This window comes from Diadema antillarum, unplaced genomic scaffold, assembly GCF_040938485.1.
Source record: "Diadema antillarum isolate AM-2024a unplaced genomic scaffold, OU_Dant_1.0 seq00001937_RagTag, whole genome shotgun sequence".
Classification (NCBI taxonomy): domain Eukaryota; kingdom Metazoa; phylum Echinodermata; class Echinoidea; order Diadematoida; family Diadematidae; genus Diadema; species Diadema antillarum.
In genome coordinates, this window is record NW_027272598.1 from 177,350 (window position 1) to 198,988 (window position 21,639).

General features: G+C 38.8%; 1 protein-coding gene across 1 annotated transcript; it reads right to left on the reverse strand.

The window, feature by feature from the left end:
• Positions 1 to 9,829: 9,829 nt before the first annotated feature.
• LOC139713267 (death domain-containing protein CRADD-like) lies at positions 9,830 to 13,428 on the reverse strand. Its single transcript, XM_071625012.1, has 4 exons — positions 13,310 to 13,428; positions 11,743 to 12,094; positions 10,571 to 10,827; positions 9,830 to 9,856 (listed from the first exon to the last, which is right to left on the reverse strand). Exons 2-4 carry the CDS (start codon positions 12,080 to 12,082, stop codon positions 9,830 to 9,832), a joined length of 624 nt encoding a protein of 207 aa, XP_071481113.1. The 5' UTR covers positions 12,083 to 12,094; positions 13,310 to 13,428.
• Positions 13,429 to 21,639: the final 8,211 nt, after the last annotated feature.

Below are 21,639 nucleotides of genomic sequence, written 5' to 3' on the forward strand. Positions count from 1 at the left end.
ACAGTGACTTTCCAGTGTACACACATCAAGCAAAATTCATTGCTGCTTTTCAAGTATCATCTGTCCGCCTACTAGAAAGAGGAGGGAAATTAGAGCTGTAATAAAACAAAACAAAACAAAAGCAAAAAACAAACAAACAAAAAACCCCACTGGATGATACTCATGTGAATGTCACATCTATCACCATGGGCAATGATATTCATAGTCTGCCTTGGTAGCTTATTTCCTTTCAAAGAGGCAGGAGTCCTGTTTGCATATCATGTAATTGTTAAATTTCTAGATTATTCTGGAATCTTCTGGATCTTATGAGGAAGGTCATCAAGCTCTTTGACTCGCACTACATACCAATTTGGGGATGCAGCTGTGGTTTGAAATCAACATCATCTAGTCTACCAGCTTTATAAAATGTCAGTGACCTGTTATTTCAGTGCAGTGAATTGTAGCACTTGCAGACTTTTCTACAAACCACTTCAGATCCACTAAATATGATAATAGCCTCACAGCATGACAGCAACAAACGATCTGCCAGAATACATTGATATTCATCACTGAACAGAAAAATCACATTTCAAGATTCTGAGATACAATAACGCACCTGTACAATCCAAGAAATCGGAGGTATTTCATCAGCTTGTAGGTTTCCGTATGGGGTGGATAGTAGTCCACAATATGTTTCCTCATTTCCCTTGGCTTCTCACTCATCATCTGCACTACCTTCATTGACTGGGATGTTGTAGGCTTGTACACTTCCCCAAAGATTCGGGCACTGAGTCGCGCCATGCGACGGGCATAGTTGGAAGCCATGTCCTAAAGGAAAAAAAAAAGAGAACATTGTTGAAAAAATGCTGAAAGCATTCACCTCCATTTTAATACTTCAATGCAACATATACTTTTCAAATATATTTGTACTGGTGCAAATCATTACTCGGTAATTACCATATTTTTGCATTCCAGAACAAACTAGAAATATCACTTAAGGTGATTAATACCCCCGCCCCGTGACGACAGTCTTACCCAAGGAATGATCTTTCCTTGATCTTCTGCCATTTAAATGCCGTTACCATGGCAACGCAGCTTCCGACACGTCCGAAAAATATGTCTTGCACATCTTCCCACCAAGACTATTGTGTGTGCCACATTTCATAAGCTTTTGTCAAAAACTGAGGAAGTAGTTCAATCCACAAGATCTTTCCTTGATCTTCCACCGTTAATATGCCGTTACCATGGCAACGCAGCTTCCGACATGTCCAAAAAACATGTCTTGCACATCTTCCCACCAAGACCAATGTGTGTGCCACATTTCATGAGCTTCAGTCGAATACAGAGGAAGTAGTTCAATCCGCAAGATCTTTCCTTGATCTTCTGCCATTTATATGCCGTTACCATGGCAACGCAGCTTCCGACACGTCCGAAAAATATGTCTTCCACATCTTCCCACCAAGATCAAGGTGTGTGCCACATTTCATAAGCTTTGGTCAAAAAACTGAGGAAGTAGTTAAATCCGCAAGATCTTTCCTTGATCTTCTGCCATTAATATGCCGTTACCATGGCAACGTACTTTCGGGTACTGTCGAAAAATGCGTCTTGCACATCTACAACCAAAGGCACACATCTGTACCAAGTTTCATGGAAATTGGGCAAAAACTGAGGAAGTAGTTTGCAACACAAAATTTTCCATCATTTTGGCTCATAATATGTGAGCTGTTACCATGGCAACATAATTTTTTTCACTGTCAAGAAATGTGTCATGCTGACCTATATCCTAAGACAAACATTCAATATGAATTCCATGAGAATTGGAAGAACACTGATGAAGCAGTTTTGCCATGAAGCATTTTGCCAGGTTTTACCAATAACATGCCGTTACCACGGCAACGCACTTTTTGCCACTGCGGAAATATGTGTCTTGCACATTAACATATTCAGATGAACATCTGTACCTAATTTCATAAAAATTGATCAAAAACTGTGGGAGGAGTTCGCGACGCAAGATTTGTACCCATTTTTGCCCATAATATGCCGTTACCGTGGCAACGTACTTTTGGGTACTGTCAAAAAATACGTCTTGCACATCTACAACCCAAGGCACACATCTGTGCCAAGTTTTATGGGAATCGGTTGAAAACTGAGGAAGTAGTTCGCGACGCAAGATTTGCAACGGACCGACCGCCCGACCGCCCGACCGCCCGACCGCCCGACCGCCCGACCGCCCGCTGATTCCTATATACCCCCTTCAAACTTCGTTTGGCGGGGGTATAATAAATATCAGGAAAAATGTTATGTTGTTACACTTAATTATAATTTGGACCTGAATCACAGTCATTAGGTTTTAAAATCCATTTTGCAGTATTTACACATGTACCTCTGTATATTACAAGCTACAACCTAGTAATAGATCTATATTTTTAAAACTCCTTCTAGAGAGCTACAGCTGTATAAAGACAATTCCACAAAATTCATTTTTCATGAAAATTACATTCCATCAAATTGAAAATGATACTGACATATGTTAAGGGCAGTATCCCTGTAATTATTCCCTCTGCTTTCTGAAAGCAGCAAGTCAAGTGCTCTTTCATTACGCTAGAAAATTGAAAACATGTTTATTTTTTTTAATGTTTTCTTTAGATCTATATTGTTGTTCACACATGATGTATGTTGTTGTTGTTGTATTAGAGGCGCGTCATTCAGGATATTTGCGCCTTCACCTACGTAATATCATTATTTTACATATGATTAATTTTTCAAAAAATAAACTTAATACTTCACAATTATTTTTATGCGCGCTATGTGTCTGCTGTTATACGGTTAGGGCAAATAAGTTCCAGTGCATGCTGATGGCAAAATCTGATCAGCCCAGCTTGTTACATTGAGCAGGCTTCTCGGTCGCGCACACGTGTAATATAATACTCAAGTAGTCTCCTTATCTAGTGGTTTCAACACCAAAAATTTTAAAAATGTATAACTTTTGCATCGATTATCTGATTTTCCTCAAACTTTCATTGAGATGTGTTCTACTATAAGCCAGTTCTTAATTAGCTCATGTACACATTGGTACAAATGACCTTTCTTTTTTCTCAGTTGGTTAGGGTGTAGGCACTTCACTCGTTTTCAAAGCGACATAATGCACAAGCTTGCCCAATATAACAATTTATGGAATTCATATTCAAACAAAGAATGAAATTGAGTTTAGACCAGGTGACCTGAATGGCCAATTACATTGACATTTTCAAGAGGCATTCATTTCATTGTTTTGTACTGAATGCATCAACAACATTTTCTTTTGATATTGCCAAATACCAGGCTTGCTGTCAGGTGGACGTGCTGGCAAGCAATTACAGGGCTGCCAACCTTGAGTGAGAGTTTGGCGTGAGACACTGCGAGGGAGTGGAGCGACCTCCTGGCTAGCACCTGGCGGCCTGCTGTGTGGCCGTACGTACGTACGAACGTACTACGTACACAGTCAGTGTATGTAAAGCGATGTAAAGCACAAGTCATAGCCATACATGTACTGTAATTTGCCAAAAGTACAAGCTACGCTCACGTGGTATAGGTAGAAGCCAATCGTAATCCAATAGCTCGTCCTTGCGCGCGAACCGAAAACGATTATTATTGGTTAAGCTTTACACCCGCGCTGGAAAATCTCGACATTTGGGCTTGGGCATATCGATATTCGGAATATCAGAGAATTTAGAGATATATTTATTTTTGTAGTCATGTACAGTCCATTTAGGGGGTTTAGCGTGAGATTTCGTTTATCAGAGTGAGACAGTCAAAATTGGTTGAATTGCGTGAGTCTCACGCTCAATGCGTGAGAGTTGGCAGCCCTGCAATTATAAGGATACATGAATAATCATCACATCACAGCACAGTGATTTAACAAACCAAAATGTCTGTTTTAGTGTTGGTACAAATGACCTTTTTCTGCTCATGTGCAAAGTGGAACAACGGACTGGTCTATTGTTGCTGCTTTCACTCATCTATATTTCTCTTTGGGTTTTGGTTTACCGGATAAAGCGTGCCTTCCGCGCTACCAGTAGAATTCTATTTATTCCTTTCTACATATATAGCCGATAGGGTCTAGGCTTGACCGAAAGATCGGTCTGTATTTGGTCATCGGGGAAATGTTCCGCAGAGACTGCATCTGAGAGCGATAACGTCAAAAAAAATAAAAGCCTCCTCCGGACAGACGGATCTTTTTTTCTGTCTAGGTCTATATAGGCCTACCCTGGCCTGATCTTTGATAACTTTAAACCCAAAAAGAATGAACATGTTGTAACATGATCTTGACTTCGTTACAATTTAAATACAAAGCAATTTAAATGGGGAACTGTGCTTAAAATTCAAGCAACTTTGAATTAGATTAGATTTCTTCTAACAACTGTTAGACAACCTCCGTTATTGCGTTAAATTGCCCTGCAAGGATCTGTATCTTTTAAATTTAATCACTTGATGCAACATTCACATTTCGACGCCCTCTGCTGCACTCTGGGTCTGTCTCTGGTCTAGCCCCGGAGACCGCCACCGGCTGTCGCAGTTATCTCTGGTCTAGCTGCTCGTGCTCTAAATTTTACTGGCGACTTTAAAATTTTAAGGCTTACTGCGCTGCTTATCGCATTGTCTCCAAAACGTTACAGTAAGGGTACCGGTTTTCGACACTTTAGCACATTTCCTTGTTTACCATCAATACTGCACCGTTTTACCTCAGAATTTCGATATGAAGTTGAGCTACAAAGGCCAATGACAATATGCCTTGAACGAATTCCAATTTGAATGCACTCGTGTTCAATTTTAGCGATTTCCGTCACGCCGTCGCTGGCATCAGATTTCGACACCCAGCATCATTTTTCGACACAATCACAGCGCGCATCACACATAAATCACATGGCGCGTACAGTTCGCGTACACTGCATTGTGGATGCAAACCAGCAAAGTACCGGCGCAAGAACGTGTTGTTTCCTCTATAACGTGTCTCAATATGGGAATGTCGAAATCTGGTGCCACATTCTCAATGCCAACTCTTTCTACAAGCTTGCTCATTTATCACGAATTCAGCCATGAAATTACTAAAGACGATTATGAAATCAAACATCAGGATTTGGCAAACAAACTGATACTAAAGTAAAATAACCGGCATGGGTGAATTTCATTTTACGGCGATGTTTACAAAATGCGTCGTATTGCTTGAACCCCTAAAAATGGCCGACATCAAAATTTCTGCTGACACTGTGTTGCTTTTCTCCTAAATATTCTATCGTCGGATTATGATGACAAGTGACAAACGGTGTTTATATAAGACTAGAAATGTGATTGATAACTTGGCTGATTGTTGAAGTCAGACGTTTGTATTACTACTATTGAGTATAAAATTTAATAAGAATTATCTGCTGTAGTGCTGGGTGTCGAAATCTGGGTCCTGTCGGAAACTGGTGCACTAACGGTACTTTTAGTAAGTTTTGGCACAAGGTAGCTTCATCAGACTCTGACACAGAGTCTTGCTTCGAAAGTTGGTGAATAACCCCACCGGCACTGGGAATGAACGAAGCACCAGCCGCGGGAGCGCGGCGCAGGGCAGGCATGGCGCAGTGCACGTTTAACCTTAGTTTGCTAGCTCGCCTTTGCGTTGTGGCACACTACATAGTGGCAGCCGACGTGTAGCTCTACACTTGGGACCGAGGGGCTCATATCGCGTGTTAGTTGAGGTTCCTCCTCCTGTCAGTTTAAAATCCTTACAAAATGAAACAACGCAACAATGCGTACATAATAATAATCGCAAACCTACCTTTTACTGTTCTACGTCCTGTTGCCAGCAATTTGACCTAGGTAACCTCGTCAGGGCCAAGCCAAGTGAGGCGTCACTCCGCGAAACAGGCACTTCGATCATTCAACCACGCAAGGGGGGGGGGGGGGGGGGGGGTGGGGGGGGGGGGGGGGGAGAGGGGCGGGGGCGACGACGAGACGAATATGTGCAGGAGTCAGTTTCATGATAAGTCTTCAGAGAATCTTTCTCTCTCCTAAGTCCCACTTATAGGAGAGACTTCGTGAAATTGTTTTTACTTCTCCGTGAAAGTCTCTCCTACAGTAGCTATGAGCGACTTTGGCCATTCTAAAATTTATGTGATAGCTTGTATGTGATAGCTTCATGAAACGGACCCCAGGCCACTACCTAAATAATTGATGTTGCATATATATTTTCCGTTTTCTCTTAATTCTTTCAGAGATTCTTTCAGAAGTTCATTGTTTGAAATTGATCACCTCAGATTGTGATTGATGCATTAGTATTCTTATGAATGTACTTTTTATCTATAGGTTTTTGTTTCATCTGCAAAATAATGGTAGGCCTAAATATGCCTTTAATAATTGTATCTCGTAATATAATATACTTGTTTCAAGAAAAATCACCATTGACCAAAAAGCTTGTAAAAGATTGTCTGGTATAGTGTATCACATCTACTAGTATGCTGAGTGGAAAAAAGGGATGTTTCAATACAACGAAGAGATTAATCAAGAAAGCTATATAGGCATGGAATTGCATTTACATGTATTTCTTTTACCAGAATCACCTTTTTGGGTGTTTGTTTAAACACTTTCATAAATTTCAACCAAGTTATCTAATATCTTTATCCTTTTGATCTATTTTATTTTTTTACTTTTGTAGCACGTGTCATATGTAAAATCCTCCTCTCATTAAAGGGGCATTCCAGACGATTTTCATAATTTCACATTATGTAGTACATAAATCGACAGCTCCATGTATATATTCGTGGAATTTATTGTGGTTCTTGAGCAGAGAAACAAATTAACTGAAAATCTTAAACAAATTACACTGAACAGTGTTGATGACATCAGAGCCTCACATATTTCAGAAATGCAGCAGTGGAATTCCATTACAATACCACTTGCTCAACAATTTCACCTGTGAAGAATCTATGCATGCCTTCTTCTTTTGTTCTGCTTCCTTGAGCCCCAACTCATGCATTCTTATGGTGAGGCTGCCATGTCATCATCCTTGTTCATTTTAATTCGTTATAGATTTTGAAAACATTCTCACTCCTCATCCCAATCACTATAAATTCTGAAACTCTGTACTCAGTTTAACTAATTTATAGTTGTTCAAATGTAAAAGTCTGAAAATCGTCCGGAGGTCCCCTTTAAAGACAAGACCAGTAGATCAGTATACAAATAATGAATGTTTATGAGTGCACTGGACAGAATATTTCTTGAGGTGAAAGATGAAATGATCTATTCAACGTTGTGCAGCCAAGTTGAATGGATAAAAAATTTCATCTTTCAAAGAATGAAATATTCTGTCCATTGCACGAATGAAAAACATTTATTATTTGTTTTATATTACACCTAAAATAGATACTTGTCATTTGCTGTTTTATTAATTAGAAACAAGAAAGGAATCTGAGATCGTGAGAGTGCTCATGCACTGAGCGCTTTACGCATACACACACTGCAAACTCAAGCATCAACACACGTGCTGTATTGTGCCGGGCTCTTAGCGAGCGTGCAATGGAGCAAATTGTATGAATCCAAAATTGCACAGAAAATTGAGCTACAATTGCACGGATGATGATGTCATAGTGAAATGGGCTGAATGATCAATATCAAACAACCAAACAAATGACAAGGATCTCTTCAGGCATTATGTAATAGGAAATATGGCATGTTATGTACAACCATAGAGTTATTGTATTAATTAGGACGGTATTGACTCCAGTTTCTGCATTGAAATGGCATGGCTGTAAAGAATGATGATGTTATGAGCATCCACAGTCTACCATCAGTTGAACCAGTGACAATGGCAATGATACAAGGATGACAGAATAAAGCCAGGTCTTACTGTGGGTCTGAAAATGACTGTTTCCAAATGACTGTTTATCTTCCAGCCATGCTTGGGACAAAAGTGTGACCACATATACACATTCATTTCAGCATAAAATTTTATGTAATCTTTATTGTCATGTAGAGTACCGGTACACTAAATAAACAAATGACATACAAGATATCCAAACTTTCACATCAGATGTATACATATACAGCTGCATAAGGAAAAAAAAAAAAAACTTACAATAGAAAATCCTACATGGAAATCAAATGCTTACTTCACCAGTGAAAAGGGAAAGAGATATTATGGAAAAAATACATTGCAATGACAATACATATACTGTCTTCAAAAAAAAAAAAAGTGAAAGGTTCTGGGTATTGTAAGTACATACATTGTACATGTGACAGGCAACTACCGTTATAACTGCATCTTCATGTATAAAAGTTCTAAAGATGGCAGGTTTTGTTTGTTTTTGGATTTTTTTTTTTTTTTGGGGGGGGGGGGGGTGGGGGGGGTGTTTGAAATTTTCATTACACCTGAGCAATTACAGAGGGCTCAACATGAGCTGTGCCTATGAGGCCAAGGGCCACTAAAAATTGGTGTTCAGCCACCTAATTCATATTTTGGTGGCCCAATTGGGCAACTAATGTAACATTTAAAATGGACTGTTATTGTTGCTTTTATTTTGTGTCACTACATATCTTTTTGGGGCCATCAAATTTAAGATTTACAGACTTTGGTGGTCTGAACTGGCCACCAGACAAGAAAGTTAGTGTCAAGTTCTGAATAAAGTACTGTAAAATGAGGAATGTTCACATGCATTTTAATTTTGCGAGAGCCAACATTTGTGAAATTAAAATGCACACGAAAGTTGTCTACATTATATAATTGAATGTTAGAGGCAACTCGCGAAAATTTCATGCCGCAATAAAGGCCGTCAGCTCCAATTCCCAACAATTTCATGCCGCAATAAAGGCCTTTGGGTCCAATTCCCAAAAATTTCATGCTGCGAAAATATCATGTTTTACAGTATACAAAGTTGGATAATGATTTTGGGACCTGAATTTTGTTTTAACTGTGTTTGTTGTAGTGGGAGTGTAACACATTAAAAGCATCATCAATACAAAATTCATACCAAGGCAGATGCTTCGGAAAAGAGAAAGAAAGAAAGAAAGGAACATGAAAAGAGAGAGACAGAAGAACTGATATGCTATGAATCTACATGAATCAATATGGAATGCCCCATCATATTTCACTCCAAGAGATGATGTCACTGGGTGTAAAGTTCAGTCAGCTCGGTATGGTCAGCATTTCTTGTGTAACGGGACTGTTTGAACATATACTTTACATAGAAAGCTGGCAAACATAAAAAGTTTCATACAGCTGAATTTCAGGTCAAACTTTTATCATGTTTAGAAATATTTGTATTTTGATGCATTGTAAGACATGCAAAGTTATTGGGGTAACATACAAATACAATACAGTCAACATTCCAACCTCGCATAAGTTGAATAATCCTGCCTTAGTTGAAGGTTTTTTTAAAGTCCTCTTCTCTTTATATTCTATTGATTTTAATCCCTCGTAAGTGGAATTTTCTCTACGGTGAATCTATTTCTTCAGTTTAATTTAGACTTGACTTAGGCAAGAATGACTGTATAAAAATCTTCGAGTCATTTTTCTGTGGTGACAATTCATCCGCTAGAGATCATTGCATCATTCATATCGTAGTTATGATACATATTGATCACTTTTATCATCCATCAAGGGATAGATAAGAGATTCTGAACAAAATCATGACGTCTTGTTTTCAATTCAGTAATGAGAATTTATAAAAGCAGCATGAGACAGTCCTCATCGCTGAGTTACTACACTGATAGGCAGCTCAGTGTGAAATCACCATAACCTAATATTTGGCACAGTCTATCATACACCTTCATTAGAGCTTGTGGCATCAAATTACCATTCTGATAGTCTATAGAAGGAAGGTTCACTGTGGGACTAATTATCACATTCTTCATGATTAAGCTGGTCAGATAAAAACAATACGTAAAATTGACAGTGATCATTAAAAAGGCACCAATCATTTGATAAGGGCTTTCTCACACATCATAGTAATGCTCTTTATAGTCATGGTTTTTCTTTTCATTGCACATTGGAAAGTGATATCTTTGTTATACTTTTTTTCCTGGAAGTTCTCAGAATAATAATACATGTTTAGCAATGGAAGATGATGAAGAGACTCTCCAGCTCCTTAAGAAATCAAAGCGATTTCAAGTGGATTATGCTCCTCTGGTGTTAATATATTAACATGAACCATCACAGGTTGTCACCTTTTTTGTGTGTGTAAATTACTCATAACACCTCAGCTACATCTTTTTTTTCAGTTTTTTTTTCATACTTTCCGTTCTCTTTTTTTCTACCACCATGCACTGCATTATTCTACTCCAAATTCTCAGACAGTATGTCTCAACTCATCCCATGTCATTATACTGGGTGCAGAGAAAACCGTATCTGTACAAGTCCAGAACACACTAAATGCAATTGGAGGATCAAATGATTAGACACCATCTGTAGTTACAACTACAAATCATATAAGAATGCATATACATCTTCACTCAGTAGATCAATTTTCTTGCATGCCTTCAAGAGTGCCGAGGTTGTCGCCGCTCTGCCATTTTTGCATTTCCACTTATTTAACATGTCAAATGTTTGTTGAACTACACTCAAGACATTGTTTGCCTTGCACTGATAGATAGTAGCCTTGTTGAAGCCCAGGTAGAGACCGAGAGTCTCCCAGTGCTCTCCAAGGCCCTTGGCAAGCTCCAACAATTGTAAGTCATTAAGTACCAAGTTTGGGTGCAGCGGCTGGCGAGCATCACTAGGTTGGCGAGCATCACTTGGTTGGCGACCATCACTTGGTTGGCGGACAGGAAAACCAGGACGGAGTGTGGCTGCTTCTTCATTCCCCATCCCCACACTGATAGAGTCCTGACATTCTGCTCAAGAAAGACAATCGAACAAACGGAAGTGACAGAGAACCATCGGTACTAGAACATACATGTGTGTGTGTAGTTAGAATACATTGGCCCTTTGAATACATGTAGATGGAAAAGAACCTTGAGAAATACAGATCTGTTGTAACAAGGATATGATTACCAATAGTAGAATACGCTCTCAAGTATAATAACAATTGTAAGGCTCATGATGTTTTCAATAGAAAATCAAGTCCACATTCAAAAGCTGACTTAAATGAATCAAATATACTCAAGAAAATAGAACAAGAAGGAAGTCAGATGAAAAAAAGATACAGTCGTGTGACTGAAACTCCCTTTTGCAAAGACATTGTAAATGATTGAATTGTATTCATTTGATATTGATCAAAGAGAATTATAGTTGAATCATAACAGACCTAAAATTATTACTCCTCTAAACACATTTGGAAACAAGACAATGAGAGAAATAAACTGGACCAAAATGACTCAAAGACAAGAACATGCAACTTATCATCCTTCAGGTTTTTTTGGTTGTGGTCACTGTAATTGCAGCGAGGCCCCACAATGGTGGTCTTCTGCATTCAATAACATGTATCTCTCATTGTTTACTGGAAAAATACTTACCGTGAGTATGTAACTTATTTTCATGTTTTGTATGCTTACTGCACAATATTAATTTTGTGTGTGTGTGTGTGTGTGTGTGTGTGTAATGCTATGTTATTATTTTAAACCAATTAACTTGTTATTCTTTGTCTTTGTGTCTTTGAAATTTGTATTGAATTTGTATTGGATTGAACATAGAAATAAATCAAACAAAACAAAACCAATTGCCATTACTACATGTTTTACGTAGGGGTTTGTCACGATCATACTCTTTTCACTATTCACTAACATACACTGTGCTAAAATAACACAAACCTGTCGTTAGAGGAAATTGTTCATTATCATCATCTTGAATCGCTGCAGTGGACTTCTCTTCCATTTCTTTCACATACTGGTAGAGATGCTGAGAGCCCTCGGTAGCAATCAGGCTGTTCAGGAACGATGTGTATGCACTCATGCCTCTCCGCGGGATGATGTCCATTAGCTCGGACACTTTGTCTCGCCTGGTCGCTTTACACATGATCTTTTCCTCATCATGCCTGGTGAGGACCTGATCTCCTACCAGGTGTGGGACGACATCAGTGGCGTCCAGATCGTTGAGGAGAGTGGGACGACTCTTCTCCAGGATCTGCCGATGAAACTCCGACATGGACATCGTGCGATGACTCTTTGAGACAGAGAGTGATGGAGAGAGAATCAAACAAGTGAAGGGGTTGTGGAGTTAGTGATGTGGGGGAGAGGGAGAAACAGAAATCTTAAAGGGATCGTACAGTTTTGGTTGAGACCTAATTTCAGGTTTCTAACATTTTTTGGTGAGATAATGAGAAACTTCTTCTGAAATATGAAAGAGCATGTAATTCTATGGGGAATTCAACTTTTATTTGGTGAAAACTGGTTTTGAAATGGCTGAGATATCCAAAAAAGAGTGATTCTATTTATGTCCCACACTTTATTACAATCGCTTTGTTTCATTTTGTTTTTGGATGTTTCAGTCATTCCAAACCCGATTTTCATCAATTAAACTTTGAATTCCTCTTAAAATGGTATGCTCTGTACTATATCATAAGTGTTTTCTTGGTTTCTCACAAAAAGTTAAAAGCCAAATTCTCATCTCCACCAATACTGTCCCATCCCTTTAAAGCTGAAAGTAAAAGTGTAGTTCTCAGAAGGGCTCAAAATTCCTCTTTCACAATTTAGAATTTGCCTGTTATACATCAAAAGGGTCTGCCAAATAACTTTGCAGGCTGACACAGTTTGTCAGGATGACAGAGACTCCAACTCTCCTGCCGAAAACCCATTTTTGCAAAATCTCCTGTTCTCCCGTTTGAGATTTAATTTCTCCCACCCTGGCTCTTTGTCTCCCGTTGGAAAGGATTTCTTACATATTTCTATCGTATGTTGAAAAAAATAAGCCTTAGATAATAGATAGCGCCAGAGAGCATCTAGAACCCTGGGAATTTCGCGCTTCGCACACATCAACTTTGAGTCTCCCGTTTGCTAGGGGTTTCACTTTCAGGCGGGAGAATCTCCACCAGATCAGAAGGTACTTTGTTTGGGTTAGAGTCTCTGGGATGATGACTTGAAGAGTTTGTTCACAAAATTCTGATAAGTCCATATTTGCAAAATGGAGATATTTGCGATTAAAGGTCAAGAAAATAAAGAGAAATAATAAGAAAATTTTTGCTTCTTTTGACCATAACTTTAAAAATGTACCTTTATATGTAGTGACCAATATCTCATTTAAAAGGTATTATTTTGTGCTTGAGACAGAGAGACCATACTTCAAAATCTTCAAAAATGGATTAATCAGTTTTTGCGAACAAACTCTTCACTTGTAGTAGGCAGTAGTAGTCTACATAAAGCAAACTCACCGTAAATTTACCTTTTCTCAATTCAACAGTCCGATTTTCAGTCAACAAGGAGGCGAGGTGGTGCAGCTGCAGTGCACCTGTGCGGGAGCTTCGTTGCGCGTTGACTACGTACACTGACTACTGTACTGTAATACGCTACAGGCTATTTCAGCTCACAAGTCCGAGTAAGTTTCAGCGCAAGATCACTACTACAAAACAAAAGAATGTTTCGTGAAGACTTCGGATCACCTACAGTCGGCTCAAAGTGACTTCCTGGATGACGATAGTCTAGTTTACAGGCGTGCGCTTCTATACTCTGGTTTACAGTTATTCAGTAGTCAGAGTACAGAGAGCAAAGTCGCAGCTTGTGTTGTTCCTGCTGTGGCATAAATTTCACGTTGCTTCCGCTCTGTACTGTTCATGCATACGGGTACGCGGTACCAGCAACGCGCGTACCGGTACGCCGCTACGCAATCGCGTTTTTTTTTAAGACGGCACAGATTGGGGCATGGCGCGTGTTAAACCTATGGGAAAAACGTTGGGTTAGGGTTTTTGGTTATGGTTATGGTTAGGGTTAGGGTTAGGGTTGGGGTTAGGGTTAGGGTTAGGGTTAGGGTTAGGGTTTGATGGTTAGGGTTAGGATTAGGATTAGGGTCAGGTTTAGGGATAGGGTCCCCGATAGATTTTTAGTTTCCCCAATCTGTGCCGTCTAAAAAAAATACGCACCCGGTACCCCCTTCCCACAGAAAAAAAGGAAGGAAACAAAAAAAGCAACAAACCGCGGGGATTACCCTTCTTGTGAGTGTGACGGCCATGGCCGTAATAAGAGAGTAAGCATGACAAGTAGCATGCCTAGCAATAGTCGTGTAAACGGAAATCAGGCTTGGACCCACCCCACCCCCCCCCCCCCCCCCCCTTTAACGTGCAGAAAGCCATCAAGAACTGTCTGTAGGTACAGGTACAGTGAAAAAAGGGGAAGGGGTCAAACGGTAACGGTACAAAGGAGTGCAGATGGAGAATTTGATTTTGGCCACAGCCAAACGCTAAAGCCCGTCTTCACAGAGAGAGAGAGAGAGAGAGAGAGAGTGAGTGTGAGAGAGAGAGAGAGAAAATTGTAAATGTACTGAAACATTGTTATGCCTTAATCACTTTTGCATTAACATCCACAGCGAAAACAAACAAACAAACAAAACTAAACGGCATACTCGTGAATTGCCAACTACACTAAAACTAAAACTAAAACAAGAAACAAGAAGAAAATCTCAAACATGCACTCATAACTCATTTACTTGATAAAGTAATCATTCTGTCAATAAGATATTAATGGTGTGCCTAACTATAGAAAAAAGAAAGCATAATCATTATCAGCGTCTATCATTATCATTATCAGGACCTATCATTCTGCCTATACTGCGCTGTATCTTCCGGTCATGATAGTCCCTAGCGGACCTGAAAGGACTAATGAGTGACAGGTAATATCATTATTGTTGTTGTTATCATAATTATCAGTATTATTATCATCATGATGGTACTATGTTGATGATGATGATGATGATTATTATTATTATTATCATTATTATCGTTATTATTATTACTACTACTATTAATTATCATTATTATTATTATTATTATTATCATTATCATCATCATCATCATCATCATCATCATCATCATCATCATCATTATAGTAGTAGTAGTAGTAGTAGTAGTAGTAGTAGTAGGAGTAGTAGTAGTAGTAATATAGTATTATCATCATCATCATCACCATCACCACCACCACCATCATTATCATGTCAATAAGCCAGATCTTGTCATCGTATATAGATAACCCTGTATACTGTATGTTCGGATTGACAAGATAGAGCAAATTTGAAACTGTTTATAAAATATCATAGAATCATAACTTTGGCTAATTATTTCAAGTTTATTCCAATACCTCTATTTCTTGTGTATATATATATATATATATATATATATATATATATATAAGTTACTGAGATTCTAAGTGTCGTACATCCATGAGAAGTTATTGTTGAAATGTGTTAGTATAGAAAAAAAAATACTTTAGACTTGTGGTGATCTTATGCAAAGGTCGACATTAAGTTATCGGGTCAGGGCTATATAGCCCTGACCCGATCGGTGGCTATAGAGCGACCTGCAGACTAATGATATCGGGCCACCACTGTTATTACAATTAATGTTTAGTTGGCTCGATCTGGCCATCAAAACGTCGTAAGCGTGACTATGTGTTTTTCTCATCCAGAATAGGGTACAATAACTCAAGACTGAGTGCTCACGACTGCACCCATTTTCGCTATAGTTCAGGCGACAGTCAGATCGCCGCGAAGACCTGACTGTCGCCTGAACTATAGAGAATGTGATAATCTACATTATAGCTACACATTATAGGCTTTTTACTTAGTATCTGCCAAATTCGACTCAAACATTTTTTTTTTTTTTCACAGTCAACGTTCACGGCCAAATGCTAATTGTTATCTATCCTGGCATAGAACTAGGCCTGACCTTATTCTTGATTTAAGCATTTCCATGAGTCGTTTAAATTCATGTTTATGCCTCAGTTCAATAATTATTTTGATGTTTTATTAAAAATTGTTTCAGTTCTTATATGTCTTAAGCTTTTACTTCTTTGTCCACACGTTTCCACTCTATTCTTTCCAAGTTACTACTCTCTATCTCTCAACCCCCCCCCTTCTCTCGTCTCCACTGGTCAAGTATACAACTTCAACTTCCAGCTCACTGCTGCCCCTCAGTCAGTCAGTTGTCACTATTTGCCTTCTTTTCTTCTTTATACACTCTCCCTATGTCGCTTCCCTCCTCTGATCAACTCGGTCTTTACTAGGCAGTCTTCTTCTGCCATGTAACAGTCCGCTGGCAAAGATTACCTATATACTGCAAACCTCCCCTCCCCTTGTAATATCTCATTGTCAAAATACACGCGATCAACTCTTTCTCTATCATGTCAATTTCCATAGCATGGTTGATTGTATTTTGATTTTTATATATTATTTAATTCTTTATGTTTCCTTTAATTTTTCGGACCACGAACTTTCATTATCGGATCTCAAAAAGAAAAGAAACTTGATGACTTTGATGGCCCGAACGGGCCACCAAGGAACATAGATAGTGTCTCTCCAAAGAGCTGGTCACTGAAATATTATTTGTTACTTTACTCAATCTTTAAGAGACGATTTACAGTATTTGCGACTATCCATGCAAGACTGAAGAATGAGAGTTCAAAATCTATAGTGTATACAAAAATGGGTGCTTGGAGAGGTAAAAAAAAGGAAAGTACACTTAAACGCGCATTCGACCAAGTTGATAAATTGGTAGGCAGAACTAATTAAATGACTAAAGTCTGTATATAGGGAGCCTTGTGGCAACTCAAGAAATCAATGTTAGGTGGGATATCTTACGCTTTCAAGGTTTGAGGTTTACTAATGTTAGATTATTGTTTTCGGTTTCATTCAGTCCCTGTGTTATAATACCGCCCATGTATAATTCTGGTCAGGTTACGGTATATTTTATGTGATACCTATACATGGCGATATTTATAAGAATAGTGTCGTATAGGCTTGAATGTTGAGAAGTTTAGGAAATTCCGTCCTTTTATGATATAACATGTCATCATGATCACACTTGATATCTGAGAGTACACGACTGGCTTCAAAGCGTAGCCATGATAAAAGTAGGCCTACTTTCCCGAACGTCAAAGCTACACTAACAGTAAGACAGTGTGCTGCACTTGTAAATGAATTAAAGTAGGCCTACATTGTGCTATTCCTTAGTATCATCCAAATTGCGTGCGTGTCGCCACCCCCCCCCCCCCCCCCACCCCCCGGTTGCACCGGTCCTGTCTTCGTATCCGGGCAAATTACCCCCAGAGGGCAATATGTGGTAAGGTTAGAGTAAAGATTAGGGTTAGAAATAGGGTTATAGGTTTAGGGTTAAGAGTTTGGGTTATGGTTAAGATTAGGTTCATGATTAAGATTAGGGCCAGGGGAAGGGTCCGGGGTAATTGCCCAGGGGGTAATTGCCCAGGGGGCAATTGCCCTAGACCCCCTGTGTATTATACTCCTTCTGTTTCAGACTTATCTATATCCATTTCGTGTTCAAAAAGGAATATCTCTGAAGTAACATCTTTAGGAATCATCAATTAATTCAACGTATTCAAATGAAACGATCGAGACTATCAAAGTGGTTGAAACACAAACATTGGAATCACTGAGCATTTACTAGTTTATATTATTCATTTTGAATTGTACTTATCTCCTCGCAGCTTTGTGGTTTCCTCCAACTAGATGATTAGAACAAAGAACTATACCCTTTGCCAATATTCCGTATCAGGGCAATTACCCCCCTTCCCGGGCAATTACCCCCCGGCTAACCATATATACTGGTTAGTGAAAAGTTTAGAATAAATTTTATTCGTAAGATTAGGGTTAGGGTTAGGGTTACACTTTGGGTTAGGATTAGATTAGGATTAAGGTTAGGGTTAGGGGAAGGGGCCGTGGTAATTGCCCCGGAAGTAATTTCCCTAGATCCCAATATTCAGTCATCAGATATTAATATGATCTGAATAAAAAGTTAATATCAGGACTCGATTACCCTATTCATCTCGTATCATACTATAGTATTATTCTTCTCACTAGAATGATACCCGAAAATAGTTATCGCAAATACGTTTGTCAGTCTACACCTTTTTCCCCCTTTTTGACACGCGACGTACAGTAATTGATATTTTGTAAGTGCCTTCTATGTGTATCCGGTATCCGAGTAGGGGTCGGGCCGAGTTAGCCCGGATCCGGATAACTTATATCCGAAGGAATGAGACAATGGAATAGGATATCAGATATAGGTGAAATAATAGGTCATATTCAGTTTAAAATAAGTGATTAAAAGTTTTGACTGTACAAAAATAAAGAGGGGAAGAGATTAAAGTGTTAAAAAAAGTTGAAATTCCACTTAAATGACTTTAATATTGTTCGGATCTGCTTTCATTTCGGATATTACTCGGAGGATCCGGGCTAACTCGGCCCACGGGACAACTCGTCCCACCCGTCGAGGGTGGGCCGAGTTGTCCCACCCGTTGGTATCGATAGTGATCGTGAGCGCTTGTCTGTGTTTGAGGTTATTTTGTCTTTGTGACGTCTTTTTTAACCGTAAATTTTATGGAATTGTGCTCAGTGGTTTCTGTAAAGAATATTTGCCAACTTTTGGGGGATACAACGACGTAAAAATGAAATTTCAGACGTGTTTATCGCGGTTCGCGATCCCCATAGGTTCACGTTCATTTCGCGCGGTGGGCTAACTCGGCCCAGCTAAGTTTTAGCTGTTGTTTTGTCAGTAAATCTCCGTAAAACTATCAATTTTATCATGTATAAAGGTGTATTCAGGGTACCTTCAACTAATTTCATCTTCGAGGGAATTTAATTTTGCGCATGTTTGGGGAAATGTTGGATATTTGTTCGCATGGTTTCATCTTTGCCGTATCCGCACCGCACCGGTCTCGCCACCAGCAGCTCGCTCACACATCTCTGTGGCAGAGCTGAGCAGCGCCATGCCCATGCCCACTCTCGGCGAGGCACGGGGCGGCGCGGGGCACCCGCGCGAACGGCACAGAGGGAGCAGCCAGCCACTCCGTAAACGTAGCTACGGATACGGGCGGTGGTTGAAATTGGAGGAAAAGGCGTCATTTGCTGCACTTCCAATTTTCTCGCGTGAGTATTAAATTCTATGCAGTAGTCAGTTGGCATTTTCCTATCCATTGTCTTGAACTTTGAGCTGAGAGCTAGAGAGGGAGCAACTTGTTTCAACTCAACTGTGTTTGCTGCAACATCGCGTGAATTGGGCTGAGCTGGTGTGCTACCTATACCGCCAGCCAATGCCAAGGTGAAAGGGCAAGGGTTTCTGCTAAAGGCTGGGCATATATAGGGGGTTGCTTGACTATTTTTTTTTTCTGATTTTTTTTTTTGTCTTTTCTTTTTTTCTGATTTTTTTTTTGTCTTTTATTTTTTTCTGATATTTTTTTTTCCAGGATGACTCAATAATATGTATTCCAACCTCATGCAGTTTGCAGTTGTCATTTTGCTGTTTTTCTGTCTATCCCCCAGCATCAACGTTATTATTATTAATGATTGATACTGAATTTAAAAAAAAAAACACACACACACAACACACACATAAAATAACGATTTGGATGCATGCTGTATTGTTGGCAATTATCACGTGACTCGGATGACACTATTCGCAATGTTGGGACACTGCTCCTTAATTTACGAATATGTAACATTTGTGAAATAGTACAAGTTTTAATATGTGAAAATGTCACCTTTTTGTGTCTGAAATGATTTACTAGTACTGTGGTGAAGTCTGTTTTCAAAGTGATATTTATTCAATGTACTATAGATTGTACTGTAATACCAGTTTTAGAACTACATGGCATTAAAGATCAAAAGTGGGATTTTTTTTTTTGTAACACCTAGAACTTTCGACAAAGCTTAACATTTGCTAATATATCACATTTTTTCTTACCTGCGCCTAAAATTGTATTATGATGGCCTGTAGGCCCACGGTAAGACAGCAAACTTGAATTTGTTGAGCTTCTTGGCTATTTCATTCTTTTCAATCTCAGATCATTATGTTGTTCAGTTTGTAATTGTATAGGTTCATAGGTTGACACACATTCTCATTGACCTGTATGCTGTTTCTTTTTATCGCCCTCATTTATGGTTATTTGTCTTATACTGTATTGCAATCAGTGGAAAACCAATAAATACAAAAAAGATCTACAAAACACCTAACAATAATGTCAGAGCATTAATGTGACCAGAAACTAATTTTTTTGTGTAGCTTTGGTTTGTTGTTGTTGTTGTTTTGTGTAGCTTTCCATATTTGTAGTTTACTTTTCAGACATACCCCTAATGAATTATCCACATTTAGTTTTCCACACAACCTAATTCTCTCCACTCACCTCCACACCTACGTCCTCAAAATCTTTTGATCTGTTTCCATTCATCTTCAACTTCACCTTGTGATCACCTGTAGGCCCTACCTTTATTTTCCATCGGTTCCTTCGGTCCTCGGGTGAAACTACTTTCCTCCTTTCGTTTTGGTTGATTTGTCTATCTTATGATTTTAATATGTAAATTAACTACCCTGGAAAAAGTAAGTGGGTAGCATTAAGAAAGAGTCTACCACAGGAACTGACCGAGAACAGATCTGCTTTCTTCAGCCCCTACAGCTATAGTGAATATTCAGTTTTGAGAGGACATTGTCTGGTTTTGCGGAGTGACTGAGCATAATGTTGGACACCGAAATGAGTGTTACAATAATGCAACATTTCATGAAGTGTATCTGGATTGACATATGTACAATAATCTCATTTCCTGCGATGCACCTCACCTGGGGCAGAGTTCATCAATTGGCAACTATCTGGTAAACTGCATGTATGTTTTACAGGTAGGTCAAGAGGTGAAAATCTAGAAGAAAGCAAATTATCGACTGAAGTAGGCCTATTAACTGAAGTAGGACTGAAGTCAGTGTCGTAATGGTTCCATGACATTTGCTCCTGCAACAATTGTTCACTTGAAATTCTGCATGCTAAACCAAACATAAATTCTACAAAGGAGCATTACTCTAACCCTACTCCTATCACAATCCTAACCTTGATCCCAAGTCCTTGGAGAAAATAATACACCAGAGCAATTGTTACAAGGTCACAGGAACAAATGTTGTATTACCGTTATAACACACTATAAAATGTGGTGGAATTAAATTCACATTTTATGAATGCACACTATTCACTGATGATGAAGTGTGATGACTCTAAAAAAAAAATATGTTTTTGTCACATACGTTTTTTAATCCATAGTACAGCGCTACTTGAGACCTTTTTTTTTATTAAAGATATCAAATTTGTCTACATTGAACATCAGTGTAGATATGCACACACTAGTTGTTCTATGTAAATATGAATTCGGAAAAAAAAATACTGGTGTGCAATTCACATGAAGTACTAGTATGCAGTGTTTCAAATCAAATCTCATTTGACACTTGACAAACACATTGATCGCACATAAGAAAAGAATGGGTTGATGGAAGAGTGAAAGAGAGACGGGGAAAGGAAGCGGAAATATTGGCAGTAGGCGATCTATAGAGCCAGACGAAGAATCATAAAAAAATACAGAACTTTACAATGCAGTTGTGGAAAGAAAGCTTTGTACACAGATGATACTTGGTAATGTGATAATTGAAAATGAAAGTACCAGGTAGAGAGAGATATACTCTGTATATACAGTACATATATAAAAAGAAAATTACAAAAAAGAAAAAGAAGAAGAAA

Coding starts and splice junctions, on each gene's coding strand:
- LOC139713267 (XM_071625012.1), bottom strand. CDS start 12,082: ATGTCCATGTCGGAGTTTCATCGGCAGATCCTGGAGAAGAGTCGTCCC. Junction 10,828..11,742: donor ACAATTTCCTCTAACGACAG/GTTTGTGTTATT, acceptor TTTCTTGAGCAG/AATGTCAGGACTCTATCAGT. Junction 9,857..10,570: donor CTACTATCTATCAGTGCAAG/GCAAACAATGTC, acceptor TTATCTGACCAG/CTTAATCATGAAGAATGTGA.